This window comes from Leucopleurus acutus, assembly GCF_964270905.1.
Source record: "Leucopleurus acutus genome assembly, chromosome: 8".
Taxonomy (NCBI): domain Eukaryota; kingdom Metazoa; phylum Chordata; class Mammalia; order Artiodactyla; family Delphinidae; genus Leucopleurus; species Leucopleurus acutus.
This window is the reverse complement of record NC_139151.1, coordinates 33209105-33232019: the sequence shown is the minus strand read 5'-3', so window position 1 is coordinate 33232019 and position 22915 is coordinate 33209105. Positions and strand designations below refer to the sequence as shown.

General features: G+C 38.5%; 1 protein-coding gene across 2 annotated transcripts in view; it reads right to left on the bottom strand.

Annotated features, from left to right (window-relative positions):
- Positions 1-22711, bottom strand: part of PGR (progesterone receptor) — a gene marked incomplete at both ends in the record, with an annotated part of 98392 nt that extends 75681 nt beyond the window's left edge. The window contains 2 exons of one of the 2 annotated variants that reach the window (XM_082843915.1): positions 19667-19818; positions 21066-22711. In XM_082843915.1, coding sequence (XP_082700041.1) covers positions 19667-19818; positions 21066-22711 — 1798 coding nt within the window. The remainder of the gene's footprint in view (positions 1-19666; positions 19819-21065) is intronic. The other variant, XM_082843916.1, reaches the window with a different exon arrangement.
- Positions 22712-22915: the final 204 nt, after the last annotated feature.

Sequence of the window (22915 nt, the reverse complement as noted above, 5' to 3'; positions counted from 1 at the left end):
GACTCCATGTTGGATCTGTTTCTTTTACTTTGACCTTTGTTTTCCATTGCTTTTGTTCTGTCTATAGCTATAGGCATACATAATGGCCTGCCTCAGGGAACCCTGCCCCTCTGCCTGAATGTTAAACTAAAGTGCCTTTGTTCAGCTCACAGGGAAACACCCTGACCCTGCCCACCTGTGAATGGCTGCAGAAAATAAGAAATTAACACATGCCCCCCCAAGGCTGGCCAAAACCAGGACATATTTTGCAAGACTTGGGGCCTTTTTAACTTTAATTCCTCAATCCTCCCCCTCTCTGTTCTATAAAAGAAACTAGCATGGTGACCCCAATAAGATGGTACTCTACGACGCTAGTCCAAGTCTCAGACACCCTGCTTACCAAATAAAGTCACTATTCCTTGCCTCAATACCTCATCTCCCAATTTACTGACCTGTTGTGCAGTGAGCAGATCGAGCCTGGACTTGGTAACACTTCCTCCTTTTCCTCTCACATTTTTTAGAATTCTTCCTGGAGAAGGGAGTATTTTTGGTAGGGGCAACTGCCCATCTGCCTTCTACACTTTGACTTCACTGCTTCAGGGAATGAAAAGTATCTTCTCACCAACGGTAAAGGCCCTGATATAGATCAAATAGTATTTTAAATCATCTTAGAACTGCCCTCCTGGCATAACTTTTTGCCCATCTTCACCATTGCTTCTATAGTTACCTTCTCAAAAACGAAGCTGATCTTGCTACCTCCCAGATTAAAGACTCTGGCTGCCCCTCTGAGTAAAGCAGGACTTTACTATGCATAAGAAGCTGAACAGGTCACTGAAATGCAGATTTCTGAGTTCTTTTCCTAGACATTTTGATTCAGCATATCTGGGTTGAGGCTCAAAAATCTGCATTTTAAACCAGTACTCCAGGTACTGGTTCCCAGACAGAAAGGTTTGAAGACCAAAATGGGAGGAACATTGGCTTACCAAACAAAATCCAAAGTAAATTAGGAGATAACTTTTGGACAGAATAGTTCAAGATGTTCAGTAGTCATCTGTGAAGATATCAAGTTGACAGCCAGATATATGAATCTAGAGTTCAGCAGAAAAGTCTGGACTAGAGATAAAAATTTGGGTGTGCAGGATATGGATGATTTATCTAAAGTCATGAGACTAGATTAGCTCTCTGAGGAAGTAAGTATAAAAACAGGGGTCCAAATACTGAGCACTGGGCCCTCCAATGTTAAAAGCTAAAGGAGAAGAGGAGACTGAACAGGAACAAGTGAGGAAAATCAAGAGCGTCGTGTCCTGAAAGCCAAGTGAAGAAAGCATTTCCAAGAAGGTGGAGCAATCAACTGTCAAATGCCACCAATAGATCAAGTAGGATGGGACTAAGAATTGCCTGCCAGATTTTGCAATGTGGTAATCTTGACAAGGGAAGTCTTGGTGAAGTAAATGTAAGAGACAAAAGACTGATTGGATTAGGCTTAAGAGAGAATGGGAGCAAAAATTTTTTGGAGGAGTTTGGCTGCAAAAGGAGTAGAGAAATGGTTGGTAGCTGAAGGATGAGAAAATCAACAGAAGTATTTTGGTTTTATTTTATTCTAAGATGGGAGAAATAATAGCATGTTTACATGCTGATGAGAATGATCAATGAGAGAGGGGAAAAATTGGTTCAGGGAGGAGAAAAATTGCTAGAGCCTGCCCTTGAGTCAACAGGAGAAGACTGGACCTAATGCACAAGGGCAGAAGGCTGGCCTTGGAGAGGAGTGCAGATCCCTAGTAACAGGAGGAAAAGTCAATTATGGGTTAGATGCCACCAGGAGTACATGGGATGGTAGCAGTTTCTGGAAGTTTTGTTAGAAAGTTAGGAAGCCAGGTCATCAGCTGAAAGTGAGGATGGGAGAGTGTTGGAAGGCTGAGAAGAAGGAGAAGGTGGAAGACAGTCATCCAGAAACCATGAATGGACCGTTTGCAGGACAGGTTATTTAGTCAAATATTCATTTTTCAATCCTACCTACCAATTATGCAAAATTTCTTTTCCCCTGAAATTCAGCTAGCAAATTTTTACCCTCCCTAATGTAAATTAGTTTTTGTTACAAATAATTAGGACAAAGAGGCACTAAATAATGGATAAGAAGAAACATAATGGATAAGAGAGAAGGTTCTCTGGGTTCCAATCTCAGCTTTGCCATTTATTCACTATTTGCCTGTCCAAGTGAGTGAACCACCTTGTGCTTCATGTAATACATTTAGCCAAGTTCCTGGTATGTAATAAGTGTTATATAAATGCCACTATTACTACTAAATATAATAACCATTGACACCCTGGAAGATATTTTTTAAGAAGTTAGAAAATTCTATTTCCAGGTGTATGTACTTATGAAACTTTTTATCTATAATGTACTCATGATGCCTTCAAAACAAAATCAAATAACAGGATCATCTACAGACACCTGATTTTCAAAATGCTCTCTACATCACAAAGCTGTCTTGCAAAAGGCAGTCACTTCTGTTTTTCTATCCAAAACATTGTCTTTAACTTGAAGGGGCAGATGAAGTGTCCCTTCTGCTAAGTAGCATACTATTGAAACAACTTGTTATCATAGGAAATGTCAGCAATTTGGAACACATATACTTTTATAAAGGAAAATATGTAGCTTATCTTTAAACCTGACAACTCTTTTAAAGTACTGTGCAATGAGAAAACCATTGTGTGGTAAAAGGTTTTCATCGTCACACTTCACTATGTTGCAAAGTATTATGATTCTACTGTATCTTAAGGGCCTTGTGTTAAAAATCTGCCACAGTAATGACATCTTTCAGAGCTTTGTTCACTTAAAATTCCCACTTATTTGCTGCAACATATATCTTACCAATGAAGGAAGCAGTAAATGAATTTCATAAATGATGCTACCTGTAACCTTAACTTGAACCTTTTTTTTAATATCACAGCAAAAATCCTATCAGTGCTTTATGCAGCCTTTCCATAAAACATTCATTTAGAAAAGAAGGCAGTTACTATTGAGACTACATCTTTGCTTTACAGACTCATCAAAAACACTTTTTCTGTATATTTCATTCTTGAAATAAAACCTAGCAACCAGTAAAATCCCATCATAAGGCAGCTAGTGATAATGAGATAATGTTAACTCAGATTAACTCTCAAACAGCTCCTGTCCTCCAGCCATCTCCTATTCTTAAAAATCAAGAGGAGAGTGAGCCTGGGCAGAGAAAAGGCAGGCAACTGCATCAGCCTTGATATGTGCTAGTCGCACTAGGTAGACCAACAAAATGGGTACTAACCAACCAGATTTCCTGGACTCTCTGACTATGAGATCCAGAATCTTTTCCATTGGTGTAAAGGCACTAGTTTTAAACCATTGGTTTAAGCATGGTGTAAAAATAACAATTGAGACTAGATACATTTGGACTGCACAGTGGACTGCTTGAGATCCAATCATTTCATTAGCCTCGAGTAACACAACGTCAAAGTTTACTAAATTGAATTTTTTGGTGATTACCTTTTGGCAGTAACTCATTGTAATACCAACCAAGACCTGTGAAACTCTGTGTTCTTTCTTTTGTCTAATAAACCTCCCACACCATAATTTTTCTAATATTTATTTTTTTTAATCTTGAGCAATGTTTTCTATATATTTTCCAAAAGTATTTGCTGAATGCATTTTATCTGGCCACCCAGTTATTTTACATGTATTATTTGTTTTGTTTTAGATGTACTATTTCAGTCATTTATTCTATAGTAGGAAGAACAGCAAAAACCTGTGTATGTGGGTTTTTCCTTAGAAACCCTCAAAGGAGGCTTCTAAACATTTTTCATTAGGTTACATGCAATTTGTGAATGACTAAATTGAGTATTACATGACCTTAAACATTGCTAAAAAATTGTACAGGTTTTCCTCAGGTTCTGAATACTAAATTTTTAATGCCTAGTTTACAATAATGGCTTCATACAGTTATTAGCCAAGATCTCTAGCAAAACATATTCTTAGAGCAAGGTTCATTTTTTATGATAATGTATATAAATCCATATTTCAAATTGTTGTCTTGATAAATTCTAATTTTTTCAATTTCGTGACAGGCCTGACTACATTGTCTAGAGCTCTACATCTGAGGAACTATTACTGGAGTTAGGGGAATTCCAGCCCCGCCACTTTTCTTGTTCACTGTGCTTTATTAATTGGTATTATCTTTAATCTGTGGTTTATTTGCAGATCCAGGTAAGCTGCAGTACTTTGCCATACCCGAAGCATGAATTAAGGGGGGATTTGCACTCGTCAACACCTCTGCACCATGGAACTTGGGCACCTATTAGGAGGCCTTGCACTCCAAAAGCCTCTGACGTATGCTTTGAAAGAGCACGCCAGGACAGATACCATTGATATCAATGATTCATTTCTTATTTTCAAATAATAATAAATAACATTTCCTTCACACATCTCAATGCACAGCCCCTGGGGTGGGTGCATCATATTAGAAATATATTGGCGGTCTAGTATATTTGGGGAAAAATGGCTCACTCCAGACCTAATAAATGCTCGTGGCTCTTTCTGCAGTACTTTCTTTCTGGGCTCCTTGCCACACATACTGGACATCACCACCTTCCTTCATTTCCCCAAAGCAACAGGAAGACAGAGTGATTAAGTAAAGTGAAAGTTCGCTTAAGGTTTCAGGGTAGCTGGAGGTAATGAAAACACAAGTCAGTAAATAATGCCAAATTTACTGCCAGACATTACCATTCCCAGGGATTTATCAAACATCCCCTATAACAGGGAATTTCTCACAGGCATTTATTTCTCTTTGTACCCTAGCCCTTTACTCTGTCGTTAGGCCCTCTCTCTATTCCCTACCTCTTGCACCAGCTGCCAGCTGACAACCCTCTTAATATTATCCTTGTACACAGAGAGGTTCAGTTCTTCACATGTTCATCTCCCCCAACCCCAAGTTTGCTCTGGACTGACCTTTGCATAAAGAAACATTCGCTAAAGTGCTCTGCTTAATGAAAGATCAACCATCATGGTCTCTACTGTTAACAACTCAAAAGCTGCCACAAGCTTTGAAATTATGAAGATTTTAAAAATTGAATATTTTCAGCCAATGCTTACACAAGATTCATATTGCTCCCCTCTGTCCCCAGTCACTAGACACCAGAGGTAGCTGCCCACTAGCCTATGCTTCTACAATTCGTAGTTCATACCTCCCCTAAATATTACTGGACTGTATTTAATAATGAATTTCTATTTCTTTCTCCCTAGGTTACAAACTTTTTCATTTCTGAGTTTCAATATCTACTACAAATCCTGGCGCAAAGAAGTCACTGAATACATGTTTTTGTTTATAAATGAATAAATGAACAAATAAGTGAATTTATAGACCATAATGTCTCAATTCTCAGAAGTTATGCTGTGCACAAAAGATTATATTATTTCAAGATCCTGGCAAGTACATTATGTAGCATATAATATATACAATTTGAAATTAAACTACATCTCATAATCTATTTATCAGCTCCACAGGTGTTCCCTCTGACTCAAAGGCATATAACCTCTGTTCAAATCCATTTTGCATGGTGCTCTGAGGATAATCCTCTCTCAACACTACTTTCAACATCACTCCTTTACTTCATAAAATAATGATGTGCTTCCTCTTTCTTTAGGTCTGAGTTCCTCTATCTACATTTTTTCCCAAGAAATTCTTCTGTGAAGCTTTGGCTGATCTTGGCTCCCATCTACCCACTGAAGCCATTTTTCTGGGCCACCATCCTGGCTCAGTTCCTTAATGCATCATCTCCAGACTGTTCTCATGGGTTTATAGCTTCCCCACATCAATCCTTCCTATACACTGTTGACATATTAAATTTCCTAAGCTACATATTGGAATATGTCACTACAGTGCTCAAAAATTTTTACGGGTATCTCATTCTCTACTCAGTTAACTGCTGAACACCACATTTTGTCATTCCACATTTTTTCAGCTTTCTGTTTAATAATAATTCTCACCATTCCTCTATTGCAGTGGTACCTAACTTTTTTGGAGAGTGTCACTGATCCCTCTGAAAATCTCCCTTTGAAAATCTCATGAAAGCTATCACCCCAGGGATAAAACCATCAAAATGTTATATATAATGACAAAAGATTCTTGGATACCTGACCATGCTCCATGCTTTAGCCAAATTGTGCTTCTGCTCATACTTTTTGTTTGTAACAGCCATTATTACAACTCTTGCTATCAAACTCATGCATTCTCAGCAGTCCATCTAATGTGCTATCTTCCCCACAAAACACATTTTGGTCTCCCTAATTAATTATGATCTTTTTTCCCCTCGAAATCCAAACCACATTCAGTTTATGTTACCTATGTTACACTTATGAGGTTGTCTTATCTCCCTGATGGAATTAAAAATTCTATGAGGTTAGGTATTATAGTTTATTTATCTGTTGCAGCCTTCTGCAGGACCCAGCATGGTAGTAAAAGTATAGGAAGAATAAATATCAATAATTGTTTAGTAAATGTTTATTGTAATTTTCAGGGCTGCTACATTGCAAAACTCCAGCAGAACTGTGTTCAAAACATCTATGAATTTATTTCTTAGTACATGTCCAAATCTCCTCGCTAAATCCTTTTGAGGATATGTTTCAGAATTCAAAATTGTTTAGATTTTAGATAGTTGAGCAAAACTTCATAATAAAAAATATTAATACTTATGCAGAAAAATGTATGAATATTCACACAGCCCATAAAATATGAATTTGGGTCAGGTTCTGCTGCCGAATGAATTCAGGTCAGGTCAGATCAGGTAATTACTGACAAGGGACTAAAACAAAACTTTTGTTTGCAGGTCTTTTTGGATACTGAGATCATGATGAGGAACTGTGGGCCTCTGTCAGTTCTTGGCTCCATATAGTCAGGTTGAATTCCTTAATTCATGATGCAGGGAGACCTCAGGCTTTCCTCCTGAATATTTCTGCCTTAAGTGTCACCTTTTGTTGGTCTCTTTCAACTTTCTTGGGTGCCTGAAGGTGAAAAGTGGTGCATTACTGCCACTAGATAGCACTAGGGGAGCAGAGCCCAGCTCATGCTAGGTAGAGCTAGTGTGGAGAGAAGTCAGGCACTAGGTAGATGTGCAAGAATGGCCTCTTCAGGAAATTCTTGCTTAAAGAACAAAACATATCACCATATCATATCCCAACAGTAAGCAGTTTGCTGTATTTTTTTTCATATAGTTTCCTATATATAGTAATATCAAAAGGGTGAAATTATTTTTACCCCAAATGATATTGTTACTTGCTTTTTCACAAAATCATATATTTAAGATGCCTTTTCAATCTGAAATATAGACAGCTAGCTCATTCTTTTTAATGTCACAGTGTATTTTATTGCAAGGGTATATCATAATTTCTTAACCTATTAGCAGACATTTGAACTGTTTTCATTTTTTCAGTATTGCAAATAATGTGGTACTCAAAATCTACCTAGAGGTATTTCTACACATTTCTAGAGTTCTTTTAAGGACCAGTTTCTAGAAGTAGAATTGTTGGGCCAAAGTGATGAATACTTTTAATAGATAATATCAAATTGCCCTCCAACTTTCAAATGGCCATTATTCATTGTTTTATCAATATGATTGTTGGCATGCCCACTATTATTTTGATCAGTAATAATTATTAGCACATTGAACATTTTTCATCCCTCTATAGACTATGTTTTCTGAATTGTCTTCATATCTTTTGTTCATTTTTCTTTTTGGCTGTTCTTTTTTTTTTTGTAAGAACAAAGGTTTTTAAGAACATTCTGCATTTTAGCAATAACATTCTTTTGATTTATACATGTGTTACAAATAGTTTTACAATTTGTCCCTTGACTTTGCTTTTTGCCTTATAGAAAAAGTTTGCCTTATGTAGCAAAATGGACCAAATTTGATTTTGAATTCTGGACTTCATGTCAATATTAGAAAGTTTTGCCATTCCAATATTATAAATACATACCTCCATCTTTTACTTCCACGCCTTTGAATCTTTTTCCTTAAAAAAAAACACTTAAATTGTTGACCCACCTGAAATTTTTCTTTTGTATAATAAGCCAGTAGTTCCAAGACCATTTATTGAGTAACCCATCTGAAAATGAAAGCTTCTTAACTCCTAACCTTTATCTATTTTTTAAAGGTTGTGAATATCAATATCCTAGTATTTCCAATAAATCACCTTTTCTAACTATTACAGGACAAAATAAATAAGCTCCTACAGCATTACCTACTAGTTTTGGTAAGTTACTTAACTCCTGAGTCTCTGCTCAGATACCTAAAAAGTGGGGATAAGAAGAGAGATAATGAATATACAGCATTTAGCATGATTTCTATTACACAGGCCGTCAGTAATGACAGATATTGGTATCTTCTTCCCCGATGCACTTCAGCATTCCAAGTCTGCATCAAAGAATTTAATCAGACACTAAACTGTAGGCTGCCCACAAGCTCCTTGATATCAAGGACTGTACCTTCTACTGTACAGGCCACAAGGACTCAGGAAAGAGTAAGAGCATGAGCTCCAGGAACTGAGTTCTGCCCTACTTTTCACTAACTCAATGAACCTTATCTGTAAAATGAGGAAAATAGAACCTGCCTGAGAGGATTGTTCTGAGGGTTAAATAAGTTAGTACATATAAAAAGAACTAGGAGAGTGCCTAAATTTAGTAAACATTTAATAAATAATAACCATTATTTTCACACTTTAATGTTTATGTCTCCTACAAATATTACACCAAAATATTGAGCTCATTGTCCATACTCACTACTTTTTTATTCAATTTCATAAATAACTCACTGAGTCATACAAGAGAAAAATAACACAGGAAGTATTTTTTCCCTTAAGAAATAATGATTGAGTACTGTGTTTCAAAAAAGATTATACAATTTCTTAAAATGTTGTATAAAGTACATAACACCAAAGGCTGTAGTAGCGGTTGTGAACGAAACCAGAAACCTACGTTAATTACATTTAAAAAAAATTGAGCATGAAAATTTACTTCTTTGCTTTGTAGAAGTCAAAGTAAAAAGGAAAACACAATAGGCTGATAAATTTGGTGAAGTAGGCATTATGTAGTTTATTACATGAAGGTCATCTAGCAACAAGAAGGAGATTGTGTTCATCTACCCTTCCACAAATTAGGTAGGTATGGAAGATGACAGAATATGTGATTTTCTAATGTTGTAAATGAGGATAAAACTTAAAAATCCAGGCAAGTAAAAAATTTGTGTGCCTGTTTTGGAGTCTCTGTCTTAAGTATCAATTATTTCAATCAGTCCTTTAAAGAAGTTATTGCTGAAAGATTTCCTGCACTTACTTTGTTTTGCTGACAAAAGATAGAGCTCTATAACTCAGATGTGATTTTCATGTGACAATGTTGATATTCTGTTAGAATACTGAAGAGTTAGATTTGAAATCTTGACCGAATGTTCATCCTCTCTTTGCACAGATGTCAAAAAGTTTTTAGCAAATAGAGTCAAGAAACTGTGTAGGATTGGCTCAAGTACCAGAATAAACACTTGACTGCGGCCTGAGGGTTTCCTGTCATAATGCAGTGGTATTTAACAAAAATGTTGGCAGAGAATTCTTTGTTCAAATAAAATCTTAAGTGGAAGAGTCAACCAAGTAAACAGACAAAAGTGGAGCTCTTCTGGGCTAAGAATGAATGGGACTGAGTTAAGGAGCAAAACTCGAAAACCAGTCCCCCATAAAATATCATGTTTTTGTTTGAAAAATTATAAACTAATTAATTGTTTTGTTCAAGTACAAAACAATCTGGAGAGACAGTGTAGAAGCACACAAAACACAGAAGTTGGAGTCAGATGCCCTGTGTTTGAATCTTGGTCCCTACACTGTGTAGTGACCTTTCTGTATACTCACTGGTGAAGTACAAATAATGAGAGTACCTCCACCACCTTATGGGACTTTTGGAGGAATTAAATGACTTAATATAGTAAAGCACTCAGAACAGTGCCTGGTCATAATCAAGTGTAAGTATAGTGTTTGTTAAATGAATAAGCTTCTCACACAACGTTAGGATATAATAGTAGAAAAAACTCCAATCCTTCTAGATTTCTCTAACTGAACCCTAGGGTGGATCATGCATGGCTTTGGCATAACTCATATCAATGTATTCTCATGTTCACTAATTGATTGACAGGATTTTTGTTTTTGTTTTCTTCTTGGTTTTGTACATGTCAAAGACATGGACTGCATACACATTCATCTTTGTATTCCCAGCACAAGTAACTTTTAAATGCAGTAAGTATCAATACATGTAGGTAGAGTGAATAAATTAATGAATTAAATCATTTTAGCAGCATGAAGCAAGCTAATCATTTAATTAATTTAGATTTATTTTAGAGTATCAAAATACGTAATTATATTCTAGAAAGAGGAGCAAGGCATGTATCCAAGGAGGCAAGAACAAAAAGTGCTTACTCAAGTAATGGCAATGCTAAGAAGATTTTCATCTTATAAAGTATTATGTAATAGTTAAAAGAACAAGCTAGGAATATATATCAACATACAGGGCTTCAAGTCATTGTTTCATGAAAAAAATGAGGAGTGATAAACAAATTGTGATATACGATACCATTTATGTATCAACAAATCTAAAACAACATATTACACACATATACACAAAATTGTTAAAACCTGAGATAGAGGTATAGAAGAACGGTAGGGAAGGGAACAGATTAGAGATATTGATAAAGAGAATTTAAGTCTCATTGGTGATGTTTTGATTTTTTTTAAGGAGAATGTATTGTTGCATTACTTGAGTACTTAAAGTACAACAACTTAAAGGCTGGAAAAGGGCACTAACTCTTAGCACTGGCATGAATGTCTTCATACCAATACTTCCCCTTCATGTTCTTGCAGTAGGATTAAGAACCCTACATAACCAAATATTGAGCTGATGATACCAAAAGCCATCTTTCTCACCATTTCTTTTTCAGTAAAGTGGAGGCTTATATCAATGGATTACAATGCAAAATTGTGCTTAAAACCAGCTTACTACTCAGGCTAAATATTAAACTGAGAGACCTGCAGCTTGAGAATAAATTATCCAATTTATTATCTATTAATAATAGTATTTATAGAGTTTAGAAGTGAAGTCCAGTGAATTAATACATGTTTATTTTTAGGGTAACAGGAAAACTGCCATAGGGTTGACTCTATAGAGAGAAAATTAAATTAAATAAGATTATTGGCAAACTGTCTTCTCAAGAGCCCAAATACATATCAAAGAAATTATGGTGGAAGGGATTGTTGGATAATGTTGTGGACTAAAAAAGATGGAGAAAGCACTACAGAGCTCTAAAGACAGCAAAAATAATTCATGAGTTTGTCCAAAAAAAAATTTAACAAACAAAGGAGACTTCAAAGCAAGGGAAGTTATTAGGAATAAAGAGGGGCATTACATAATGATAAAGGGGCCAATTTTCCAAGATGACATAACATTTCTTAATGTGTATGCATCTAACAACATATCATCAAAATTTTGTGAGGTAAAAGTGATAGAACTACAAGGAGAAATAGATGAGTCCACTATTACTGTTAGGCACTTCAACACCTCTCTATCGGAAATAGATCCAGCAAGCACAAAATCAGTAAGGACATAGTTGAACTCAACAACATCAACAATCAACTAGACATAATTGGCATCTATAGACCACTTCATCCAACACAGCAGAATACACCTTCTTCTCAAGCTCACGTGAAATATTCATCAAGATAAGCCACATAAAACACACCATAACACTAGGCCATAAAACATACCTTAACAACTTTAGAGAACAGAAATCATTCAATGTCTGTTCTTATACCACAAAGAAACTAAACTAGAAATCAATAACAGAAAGACAACTGGAAAATTTCAAAGTACATGGGGATTTAACAACACACTTTAAATAACACACGATTCAAAGAAGAAATCTCAAGAGAAATTTAAAAGTATTTTGAACTAAATGAAAATGAAAACACAAATATCAAAATCTGTGGTATACATCAAAAGCAGTGCTTAGAGGGAAATTTTTAGCATTAAATATATTATAAAAGAAAATATTTTGCATTAAATATTATATTAGGGAAGAAAAAAGATCTAAGGTCTATCTTCTAAACTTTCACCTTAGGAAACTAGAAAAAAAGAGTAAATTAAGCCAAATGAGTAGAAGAAAAGAAATAATAAATTAGATCAGAAATCAATGAAATTGAAAAGAGGAAATGAATAAAGAAAATAAACAAAACCAAAAGCTGGCTCTCTGAAAAGATCAATAAAATCAATAAGCCTCTAGAGAGGATAACTAACAAAAAAAGAGAGAGGACACAAATTACTAATATCAGAAATGAAAGAGGAGACATCACTATAGATTCTATGGACATTAAATGAACATTAAAGAATACCATGAACAACTCTATGCTTACAAACTTGATAACCTAGATGAAATGGACCAAGGCTTTGACAGTCACAATCTGCCAAAACTCACATGAGAAAAAACAGATAATCTGAATAGGCCTTTAGCTATTAAGGAATTTGAATCAATAATAACTTTCCAAAACAGAAAGCACCATGCCCAGATGGGTTCAATGATGAATTCTACCAAACATTTAAGGAAGAAATTATACGAATTCTCTACATTCTCTTTCAGAGATGAAAACAGAGAGAATGCTTCCTAACTCATTCTATAAGGCCAGCATTATACTAATACAAAACTAGACAAAGACATTACAAGAAAAGAAAACTATAGACCAAGATCTCTCATGAATAAAGACACAGAAAACCTCAACAAAATCTTAGCAAATTAAATCCAAAAAAGTATAAAAATGAATTGTACATCATGACCAAATGGGATTCAACCCAAGTATGCAAGACTGGTTCAACATTTGAAAATTAATGTGTTCCATCACATTAACAAGCTAAAAAAGAAAAATCACTTGATCATATCAACAGATGTAGAAAAAGCATTCGACAAAAGCCAACAATCGCTCATGAAAAATCTATTAGTGAACTAGAAATAGAGAGGAACTTTCTCAACTTGATAAAAAATCTACAAAAAAACCTACAGCTAATGTCACACTTAATGGTGAGAAGCTAGAAGACTTTCCATTAGATTAGGAACAAGCCAAAGATATCTCCTCTCATCGCTCATTTTCAACACTGTAGTGGGAGTCCTACAAATGCAATAGGACAAGAAAAGAATATAAGAGATATACTCATTGGGAAGAAAGAGATAAAACGGTCTTTGTTTGCAGATGGTATGTTCTTCTATGTAGAAAATCCAAAAAGAATTGACAGAACAACTCCTGGAAGAAATAAGCAATTATAGCAAGGTCACAGGATACAAGACTAATATACAAAAGTCAGTTGCTTTCCTATGTACCAGAAATGAATAAGTGAAATTTTAAATTAAAAACACAATACATTTACATTAGCACCCCCAAAAATGAAGTACTTAGGTATAAATGTAACAAAATATGTATAAGGTTTATATGGGGAAAACCATAAAACTCTAATAAATGGGCTAAAAGAACTAAATAAATGGGGAGATATTCCATGTTCATGGATAGGAAGATTCAATATTGTCAAGATGTCAGTTCTTCCCAAAATGATCTACAGATATAAGCCCAATCAAAATCCCAGAAGGCCATTTTATGGATATTAACAAAAGGTTCTAAAGTTTATATGGAGAGGCAAAAGACCCAAGATAGGAAACACAATACTGAAGTTGGAGGACTGACACTACCTGACTTTAAGATTTATGATAAAGCTACAATAATCAAGACATTGTGGTATTGGTGAAAAAACAGACTAATAGATGGATGGAACAGAATAGAAAGCCTAAAAATAGAACCACATAAATATAGTCAACTTATCTTTAACAAAGGAGTAAAGGCAATACAATGGAGAAAGGACAGTTTCTTCAACAAGTAGTGTTAGAATAACTGGACACCTCTATGCAAAAAAGTGAATCTAGACACAGACATTATACCCTTTACAAATATCCACTCAAAATGTATCACAGAACTAAATGTAAAATGCAAAACAATAAAACTCCTAAAAGAAAGATAACATAGGAGCAAATCCAGATGACCTTGAGTTTGGTGATGAATTTTTAGACATAATACCAAAGTCATAATCCAGGAAAGAAAGAACTGAGAAACCAGATTTCATTAAAAGTAAAATTTTCTGCTATGTGAAAGACACTGCCAAGAGAATAAAGAGACAGAGTGGGACAAAATATTTGCAAAATACATATCTGATAAAGCCTGTTATCCAAAATATACAAAAAAACCAAAAAAAACCAAAAAACCCTCTTAAAACTCAACAGAAAGAAAACAAAAAATAGGCCAAAGACCTTAACAAACACTTCACCAAAGAAGATATACAGATGTCAAATAAGCAAATGAAAACATACTTCACATAATATGTCCTCAGGGAAAATTAAGTCAAAACAATAATGAGCTACCACTACACACCTATTAGAATGGCCAAAATCTAAAGCACTGAGAAACACAAATGCTGGCAAGGACGTGAAACAAGAGGAACTCTCATTTATTGAGAGTGGGACTGTAAAATGGTACAGCCACTTTGGAAGACAATTTGGTGGTTTCTTACAAAACTAAACATACTCTTACCAAGCAATTGCACTCCTTGCTATTTGCCCTAAGGAGTTGAAAATTGATGTGCACACAAATACCTGCAGACAGGTCTTTATAGCAGCTTTATTTGTAATTGCCAAAACCTGGAAGCAACCGAGATGTCCTTTAGTAGGTGAATGGATAAATAAATTGTGGAATATCCAGACAATGGAATGTTATACAGAGCTAAAAAGAAATGAGATTTTCACATGGAAGAAGGTTAAATGCATATTGCTAAGGGAAAAACCTAATTTGAAAAGGCTTCCTACAGTATGATTCCAACTATATGACATTCTGGAAAAGGCAAAATACTATGGTGACAATATAAATATTAGTGGTTGACAGGAGTTGGGGAGTAGGAAGGGACAAATAGGCAGAGCACAGAGGACTTGGAAGGGCAGCAAAAATACTCTGTATGATACTCTAACCATGGATACATGTCATTATACATTTGTCCAAACCCAATTAATGTTACAAATCCAAGAATGAACCCTACTGTAAACTATGGACTTTTGGTGATTATGATGTGTCAATGTAGGTTCATCAGTTGTACCACTCTGGTGGAGGACTGTGATAACAGGGGAAGCTATGTATGTGTCATGGCAGGAGGTACATGGCAAATCTCCATACCTTCCTCTCAATTTTGCTGTAAACCTAAAACTGCTCTAAAAAATAGTAAAACCTTTAAAAATTTGAATGTTCATTGTTTCTGTTTTGGAAGTCATACAAGGGAGAACGATGCTACCAAGTCAGTTTTCGTTTTTAGACTATGACACCAACTCTACTCAACTTCAGAAAGAAATATGTTTTTCTTAAAAATACTTCATTTCTGTTCAGTTTCTTCTGTGGTCTACTTATGATGGTGTCTTTCTAATTCCAAAAGACTTTTCCCACCATCCCCAGCTTCTGTCAGAAGGGTCAATTCTCTAGCTTTCCAGGCATAACCCATTCATTTAGCACATCTATAACTTGATACCTGCATGCTAATTGATACAATGTCCCTTCCCTCCACTACACTAAAAACTCCACTAGTGCTGCAGCCAGTTAGGTCTGTCCTGTTTTACTGCTGTTCAACTAGCACCTAGCATAGTGTCTGGCATACAGCAGGTGCTCAATAAATATTTGGTTAATTAATACATGAACAAAAAATTAGGTGAACTTAGAGTAAATTATGCTAAGTGAAATAAGCCTGACAGAGAAAGACAAATTCCACATGGTATCAGTTACATGTGGAATCAAAAAAATAAGTTGAATTCATAGAAACAGAGAGTAGAGAAGTGGTTACCAGGGGCTGGAGGATGGGGAAATAGGGAGAGGTTGGTAAAAGGATACTAACTTTCAGGTATAAGGTAAATAAGGTCTGAGGATCTAATGTATAATATCGTGACTATAATAGATAACATTGTACAGTACTGTATAATTGAAATTTGCTAGGAGAGTAGAACTTAAACGTTCTTGCCAAAAAGAAAGTCAAATAAGTGAGGTGATAGATACATTAATTAACTTGATGGGGGGGGGAATTCTTTTACCAGGCACATATACACCAAATCATCACATTGTACACTTTAAATATCTTACAATTTTGTCAGTTATACCTCAATAAAGATAGAAAAAATGAGGCTAACAATGTAATATAATTAAAAATCCATCAATACCTACTTAGCCTAGTATCTTCTAAATAGAATGTTTCAACTGTATTACAATATTTCCCAACCATATTCCATCATGAGAAATGATCTTTTCCTTCTTAATACAAGGCCAGTAGCCTGCATTTATAGGACTGGCAGGTCATTATGACTTCTCCTTGAAAGGTATTAAGGCAATTTCTGACCACTTCCTGGTTCAGTCCTAGTATTAGTTAAGGAATGCAATGGGCTATTCAACAAATTACTTTTTGGCTAATTCATTTTTTTTTTTTCTCAGCTTAAGAGAGGTCATTGCTCCCCTACTTCCTCAGTGGTAACTTTTTTCTCTGCCTCTTCTCTTTTCTGTCTCATATCAAGGGAAATCCAGTTTTCCTGGGAGACTTCTTCATAGGCGCTATTGTCTCCCACTTCTAACTTGGAGGAGAGGTGGGGAAACTGCCTCTTGGCCCCTAAATGTGTCTTCTCATTGCTGCCTTAAATGTGGAGTTAGTATCACCCATCCACTTACGTCACACACTTCTAATCACCCTTGATCTTGAATTCTTCATTAGGATTCATTTTTACCTTCCTAGATGTTTTATCACTTGGCTCACATTTTTTCTTCCAACCCTCTATTGTTTCTTTTTGGAATTTAAACTGAATTTCCTATTATGAGAAAGGAAGTATAGAGGTGGAGGGCACAGATTCTGGAGTCACACCCCTTGGATTTGAATCCTACTCCACCACTTCTTAACTGTGATTAAGGAAATTTAACATCTCTGAACCTCAGTTTCCTCATTTGTAAATTGAAAGTAATAATAATGCCTACATTATAAGGCTTAAATGAGTTAAGACCCATAAAACACTTAGTCACTGGCACATAGAAAGCACTCCCGAATGCCAGTATTATCATTATCCTTGGTAACATTAATATCCATATTTTTGACTACTGACTTTCAATTTCTGGACATATTGGCATCCACACATAGTTCTACCTTGAAGCAGCTTATCACACAGCCCTACTTTAAGATTTCAAACCTGGTATTTTTCTCCAATTAGAAAAATTCTTCTCCTCATCTTTCTCACTCTTGAAAACTCCCAGAACATTCTATTTTCTTGGCTTAAATCACTGATTCAAGCAAGCACTGGCAATCAAACTTCCTATTCTTTAACTCTAATAATTTTCTAATATGAATCTTCGAGTCTTAGTCAGTCTAATCTTAATCTCTTCACTCTTCCTTGAACATATACACTTACAAGCTCTCCTCAATGTCCAGAGATCAATAATCTTACTTGTCCTTTAATAGCCAAATGAGTGATTTATCAACATCTATCTTGAGCTCCTCTTTGTAAATATTGCTGAATAAAGGTACTTCGTTTCTATTACTCAAAACTAAAACAGAACCACGCCAACAGTAGTGGTCCAACAAATGCTTTCTAAGAGTAAATTTGGGAAGACTTCCTTTATGTTTAGGATGCTATTCTGATAATAATGATGTGAAAGCATTTGTATTTTAATTAGAGTGTTCTTGGTGCTATATGCACTTTTGAAGTAACTTTCAAGAATGAAGTAGCATTTGTCATATATCTACTTTTGCATACCATCTCTGATTTATAAGCATTGCAATTAAAGAAAATCTAACCTGTGTTGACTAACAATCAGATACCGACTAGCTGTATGCTCTTTAGAAACTCATTACGCCTTTGGGACTTGTGTATCTGTAAAATGAGGGAGCTGCGCTAGAATAAACTGGCTTTTAGAGGACTCCAAGGGGGTCACTCACTTAAGAATTAGACTAAGGAGACTGTAAGCATAAAGAAAATCATATTAATGCGGGGGGGGGAATGTTCAAGAAACCAGAACCAAAGTCAGATGGGAACACTAATTCCAATTATGCACTGGAGAATTGACTCTTCCACACAAAGGACTTCAAACTGTAACTATGACTAAATGATAGTCATAGTCAGTTGGAAAGTTAAGGCTACTGTCAGTTGTCCCGTTTTCTCACATAACCTCTTGTCACAGTACCTCAACTAATTTAAAATGCAATTAAAACCCCCTGAAGCTGAATACATATGTTCAACATCAGTTAAATACATTCATCCTTTGGGGAAAACAATCATATTCTAGAAATACACAAAGTGATTATTTTTTATGAAGAATTAATTTCAGTAGGAGAGGTACACATACCATTAATAAATAGTTGGGAATCATTTTCATCAAAAGGCCATAGCAGTTGTAAAGAATTATATGTTAGCTATCTACAGGGATGGTGAATTTTTTTGTTAAATGTCTTTTGGGTTAATATTCTTTTGGTGTAAATGTGTATTAAATATGCATGTCAACTCCTTTGAACTCTCCCTTAAGGTAAAAATTCCCACTCCCTACTTTCCTGCTCATAAGTAGAGGGCTCTTGAAATTAGAGAACTCACAAACAGGAAACAAAAAAGCAGACATTCAGATCTTTGGTTCCTTGTGTAGGTGTGATATCAGAACTCCAGAGAGAACCCTAAACTCACGTCAGCTTGTTATGAAATACACTTATTGCTAGAATTCAAATGTGAAATGATGTTTAAATGTATTTCTGTCTTCAGCTATAAATGTGTTTGGCTGCTTAGAGTTTAGTGTAGATAGAGAAATTAAAACATATATTCTATGAAAGTTCAAGTCTGAAATACACTATGCAAGTCAATCCAAAATCATTAGGTAAATATGTAATTTAGATGATTTTAAAAACATGAAAGCCTTACTTAAAGCAAAATACTTCTTCAGAAATTATATAACTGTGATGTCTAAATTTTTCTTTTGCTTTAAACTGTTTACACCTATTTCCTATACACTTACAAAAATATACTAAACAAAAAGGGAACTTTTAAACTTTGTTTAGAATTACCATTATATAATTATTAAATAAACATGCATGTAGGAAAAAGACAAAATCATGTAGAAAATTTGTAACTGCATCATATATATGTACATATAGACTTTTGACAACTTTTACCATTTTTCTTTTGGAAGAAAATTTTAATTTGGTATATATTATATAAAATATATATGATAGAAATGTAAAAATACAATCAGAACAAATCTGTTTCTTTAAAGTTAAGTAGTTAATGAACAATGTTCGCATTGTTCCCAAGATTAGTGTGACTTGTGTCTAATATTAAAAGCATTATTCAAATAGTAGGCAATTATAATATCCAACCCCATTCAATACGGAGTATTATAAATAAAAATATATTGTTAAAACATCGTCATATAGGTTATACGAATATATCATCATTTCTTAGAGGAAGCAAGGGCTGATTAAAATCTATAAAATATTAGATGGTCTCCATTTACAATTAAACCAACAAGAAAGGATCGGGGAAAGGAGCCTACCTTCCATTGCCCTTTTAAAGAAGACCTTACAGCTCCCACAGGTAAGGACACCATAATGACAGCCTGATGCTTCATCCCCACAGATTAAACAAATCTTCTGAGGTAATGACTCGAAGCTGTACTGTGGGCTCTGGCTGGCTTCTGAATCCGGCCTTGAAATGCAAAACAAAGTACTCCATTTATTTTTAGGTGCACCACTATCTAATACTAAAGTTTTCTTAACCCAGAATTGACAGAGTGAAAGGGTTTTTAGAAAATAGAACCGAATACACTTGAAAGACATGCAAACTAAACTTGATGTACTACCTGTTACTGGATTCATCAGACTGGCAAAGTTATGAGTCTTTCATCAGGAGCACCAACACGAAAGAATAATAAATAATTAATATATAATTTTATATCCAGAAAAAAATCTTTCTACAAAACTTCTTATAGAGAATCAATGCAGTCTCTGACAAATCAAATGTTATGACCTTGTACGCTGGGTAACGATAAACGTGGTTTTGCTTTAAGAGTACAATCATACTTAGTGATGCTACTGAGTTTTTAAAACTCAACTCTGTAATTAAACAAGAATATGTGTTTGTCATTTTAAAGTATTGTTCAGTATACTGCCACTGTTTTGACTATTCACAACACATGATTCCAAACCGAGAGCATTTTTTTCTTTTTTCTTTAAAATTCCATTACTCCCGTAGGTAAATTAAAATGTTTTTTAAAATCTGTGTGAAAAAAAGTTGCAGCGAACTCGACACAATATTAGAATACAAGGTACTGCAGTGATTGATGTTTCAATCCGTAATGTAAACATATTACACATAAATTAATTTAAATCTTGAGATTCGTATGAAAATGAAGCGGTTGAGTGTCCAGACCCCTGAGACGGTTCTGCTTTGGGTTCTGGCCCGCTACCCAACATCCAGTGCCACCCCTCCCGGGAGAACGGGGCGTTAATGTCTCCTCTCCAAGACAGACATTCCCAGTAATTGTCCTTCTACGAAGAAAAGCATTTTATAAGGCCCCCGACTCGCCGCACGCCTTCCGCTCCGCGGGGCTACAGCGGACCTAGAGTGACGCTGCACTTTTAGAAATCACGGCTGGTCTTGTCTTGGGATTGCGCAGATCTGAAAAGTGTAGAAACATATTTTCGGGGAGGTACGCTCCAGAAACAGCATATTCTGCGCCCCCTTGGTGTCCCCCCAAAAAATGAGGAGAAGAGGTAAGGAAAAGGAAGCCAACCTGTGCTGTGCCCCGCCCCGGCCACCCACCCCTCGCGGCCACTCGGGGGAGCCGGAGCCGGAGCCGGAGCCGGGCGCTTGAGGGCCGGGAGCTGGCGGCGGCCAGCGGCCGCACCGCTACTCTCGCGACGCGCCGGGCGCGCCCCGCCCCGGGCCCTCACCTCAGGTAGTTGAGATAGGGCTGGTAGACCTGCGGCAGGCCCTCCTTGAGCACCGCGGCCTGGTAGCCGAGCTGCGGGAGCCCGTTGAGGCCGAGCGGCGGGTAGAGCGCTGGGGCCGCCCCGGCGGCGGCGGCGGCGGCGGCGGCCGAGGCCGAGGTGGACGGCAGGACGTCCCGCGGCAGCAGGCAGGCGCCCGCGCCCGGCCCCTTGCAGGGTGGTGGGGCGAACGCGCCCTGCTGGGGCGGCGCGCTCTCCGCCTTGTACAGGATGCATTCCAGGGTCGAGCCCGACGAGGACGCGGACGAGACAGACGCACCGACAGGTGCGGCGGCGGCCGCCCCTTCCCCGGGTCTTGACGACGGCGCTCGCGTAGGCAGCGCGGGTGGCGCCAGCGGGAAATCCGGGAAGACGGCGGGGTTGGTACCCGCCACCAGGTACGGCCGCGGGGAGCGAGCGGCGGCCTCGGCGCCTTCCTCTTCCTCCTTGATCTTCAGGGCGGGCGGCTGGAAGTCTCCATAGAGCGGGAATGCGTCGTCCTTGGGCTCGGCGTCGGGCTGGTACGCGCAGTCGGGGAAGTCGCCGGCCGCGACCTGGGCGGACGAGGCCGAGGGCGGGCCCCGCGGCAGGGCAAAGGCGCTGACTGCCGCGGCCCCGCCGTCATAGTTATCCCCCTCTAGCAGCTGCCGGGTGCGGGCGGCCAGGAAGGCTGAGTTGAGCGGCAGGATGGGCACGTGGATAAAATCCATCACCGTAGTGGCCAGCGGGGAGCGCCCGGGCGCCGCTGGCGCGTCGTGCTCCGCCAGGGCGACCCTGGGCGCCGTGAAGCGGGAATCTTCCTTGGGGACCAGGGCGACGCCTCCTGCGGCCGACCCTGGAGCATCGGTCGCGGCTCCTCCTCCGGCCGCTGGGCCTCCCGCAGGCCGGGGTTTGCCCTTCAGAGGTGGACCCACGGAGCCCTCGGACTCGGAGCCATCCTCCTCCTCCACCTCCACCACAGGGGGTTGCGGAGAGGGCTTCACTGCGGCCCCGGGCCAGTGATGGCTCCCGCCCGTCGGGGGCAGCAGCTGCCGGGACGGTGCCAGGCCCCTGGGCAGCACTTTCTGGGCAGCTGCCGTCCCGGAGCTGTCACCAGACTTGCCTTCTGGTCGGCTCATGAGCGGGGGCAATACCCCCTGGGTGACAGGGGCAGCCCGGGCGTCTTGGGGAAGCTCGGGGCTAAAGAGGCACCAAGGGCTGGTGGCCTCGCAGACGGGCGGGCTGGCGTGGCTCGGCCCAGGACCCGAGGGCGCCAGTAGCGTGTCCAAGACACTGTCCAGCAGTCCGCTGTCCTTTTCTGGGGGTCTAGAGGTGCCACCTCCAGCACCCTCTGTGGCTTCAACTCTGGAATACGCCCCCTCCACGTCTGACAGCGACTGCTGGTCCTGAGTCTTCCCGTCTGGGTCCTGACCCTGGCAGGGCCGAGGGAAGAGCAGCCCGTCCAGGGAGAGGGGTATGACCGAGGCAGTAGGTGACGCGTCCGAAATCTCGCTCGCCTGAAAGGGGCCTGTGTCCCGGCGTCCCAGCAGAGGGGATCCGACCTGGGTTGGGGAGGGCGCTCTGCCCGCCACGTGGGGAGCCCGGGGATCCTTTGCCTTCCGCTCAGTCATGACGACCCGGACTCCCCTTTTCTCCTCCCCTGTCTCTGGGGAGGAGGGATAGGGGAAGGACGAGGGGGTGTCAGGAATACAAGAGCAGCGGGGGGAGGAAATAGGTGTTGAATTTGGCTGGACCGGACGGTGGAGAGGGGGGTGAAATCTCCACCTCCTGGGTCGGAAGGGGGCGGCACCGATCAGCTACTGCCCTTGCCCTCG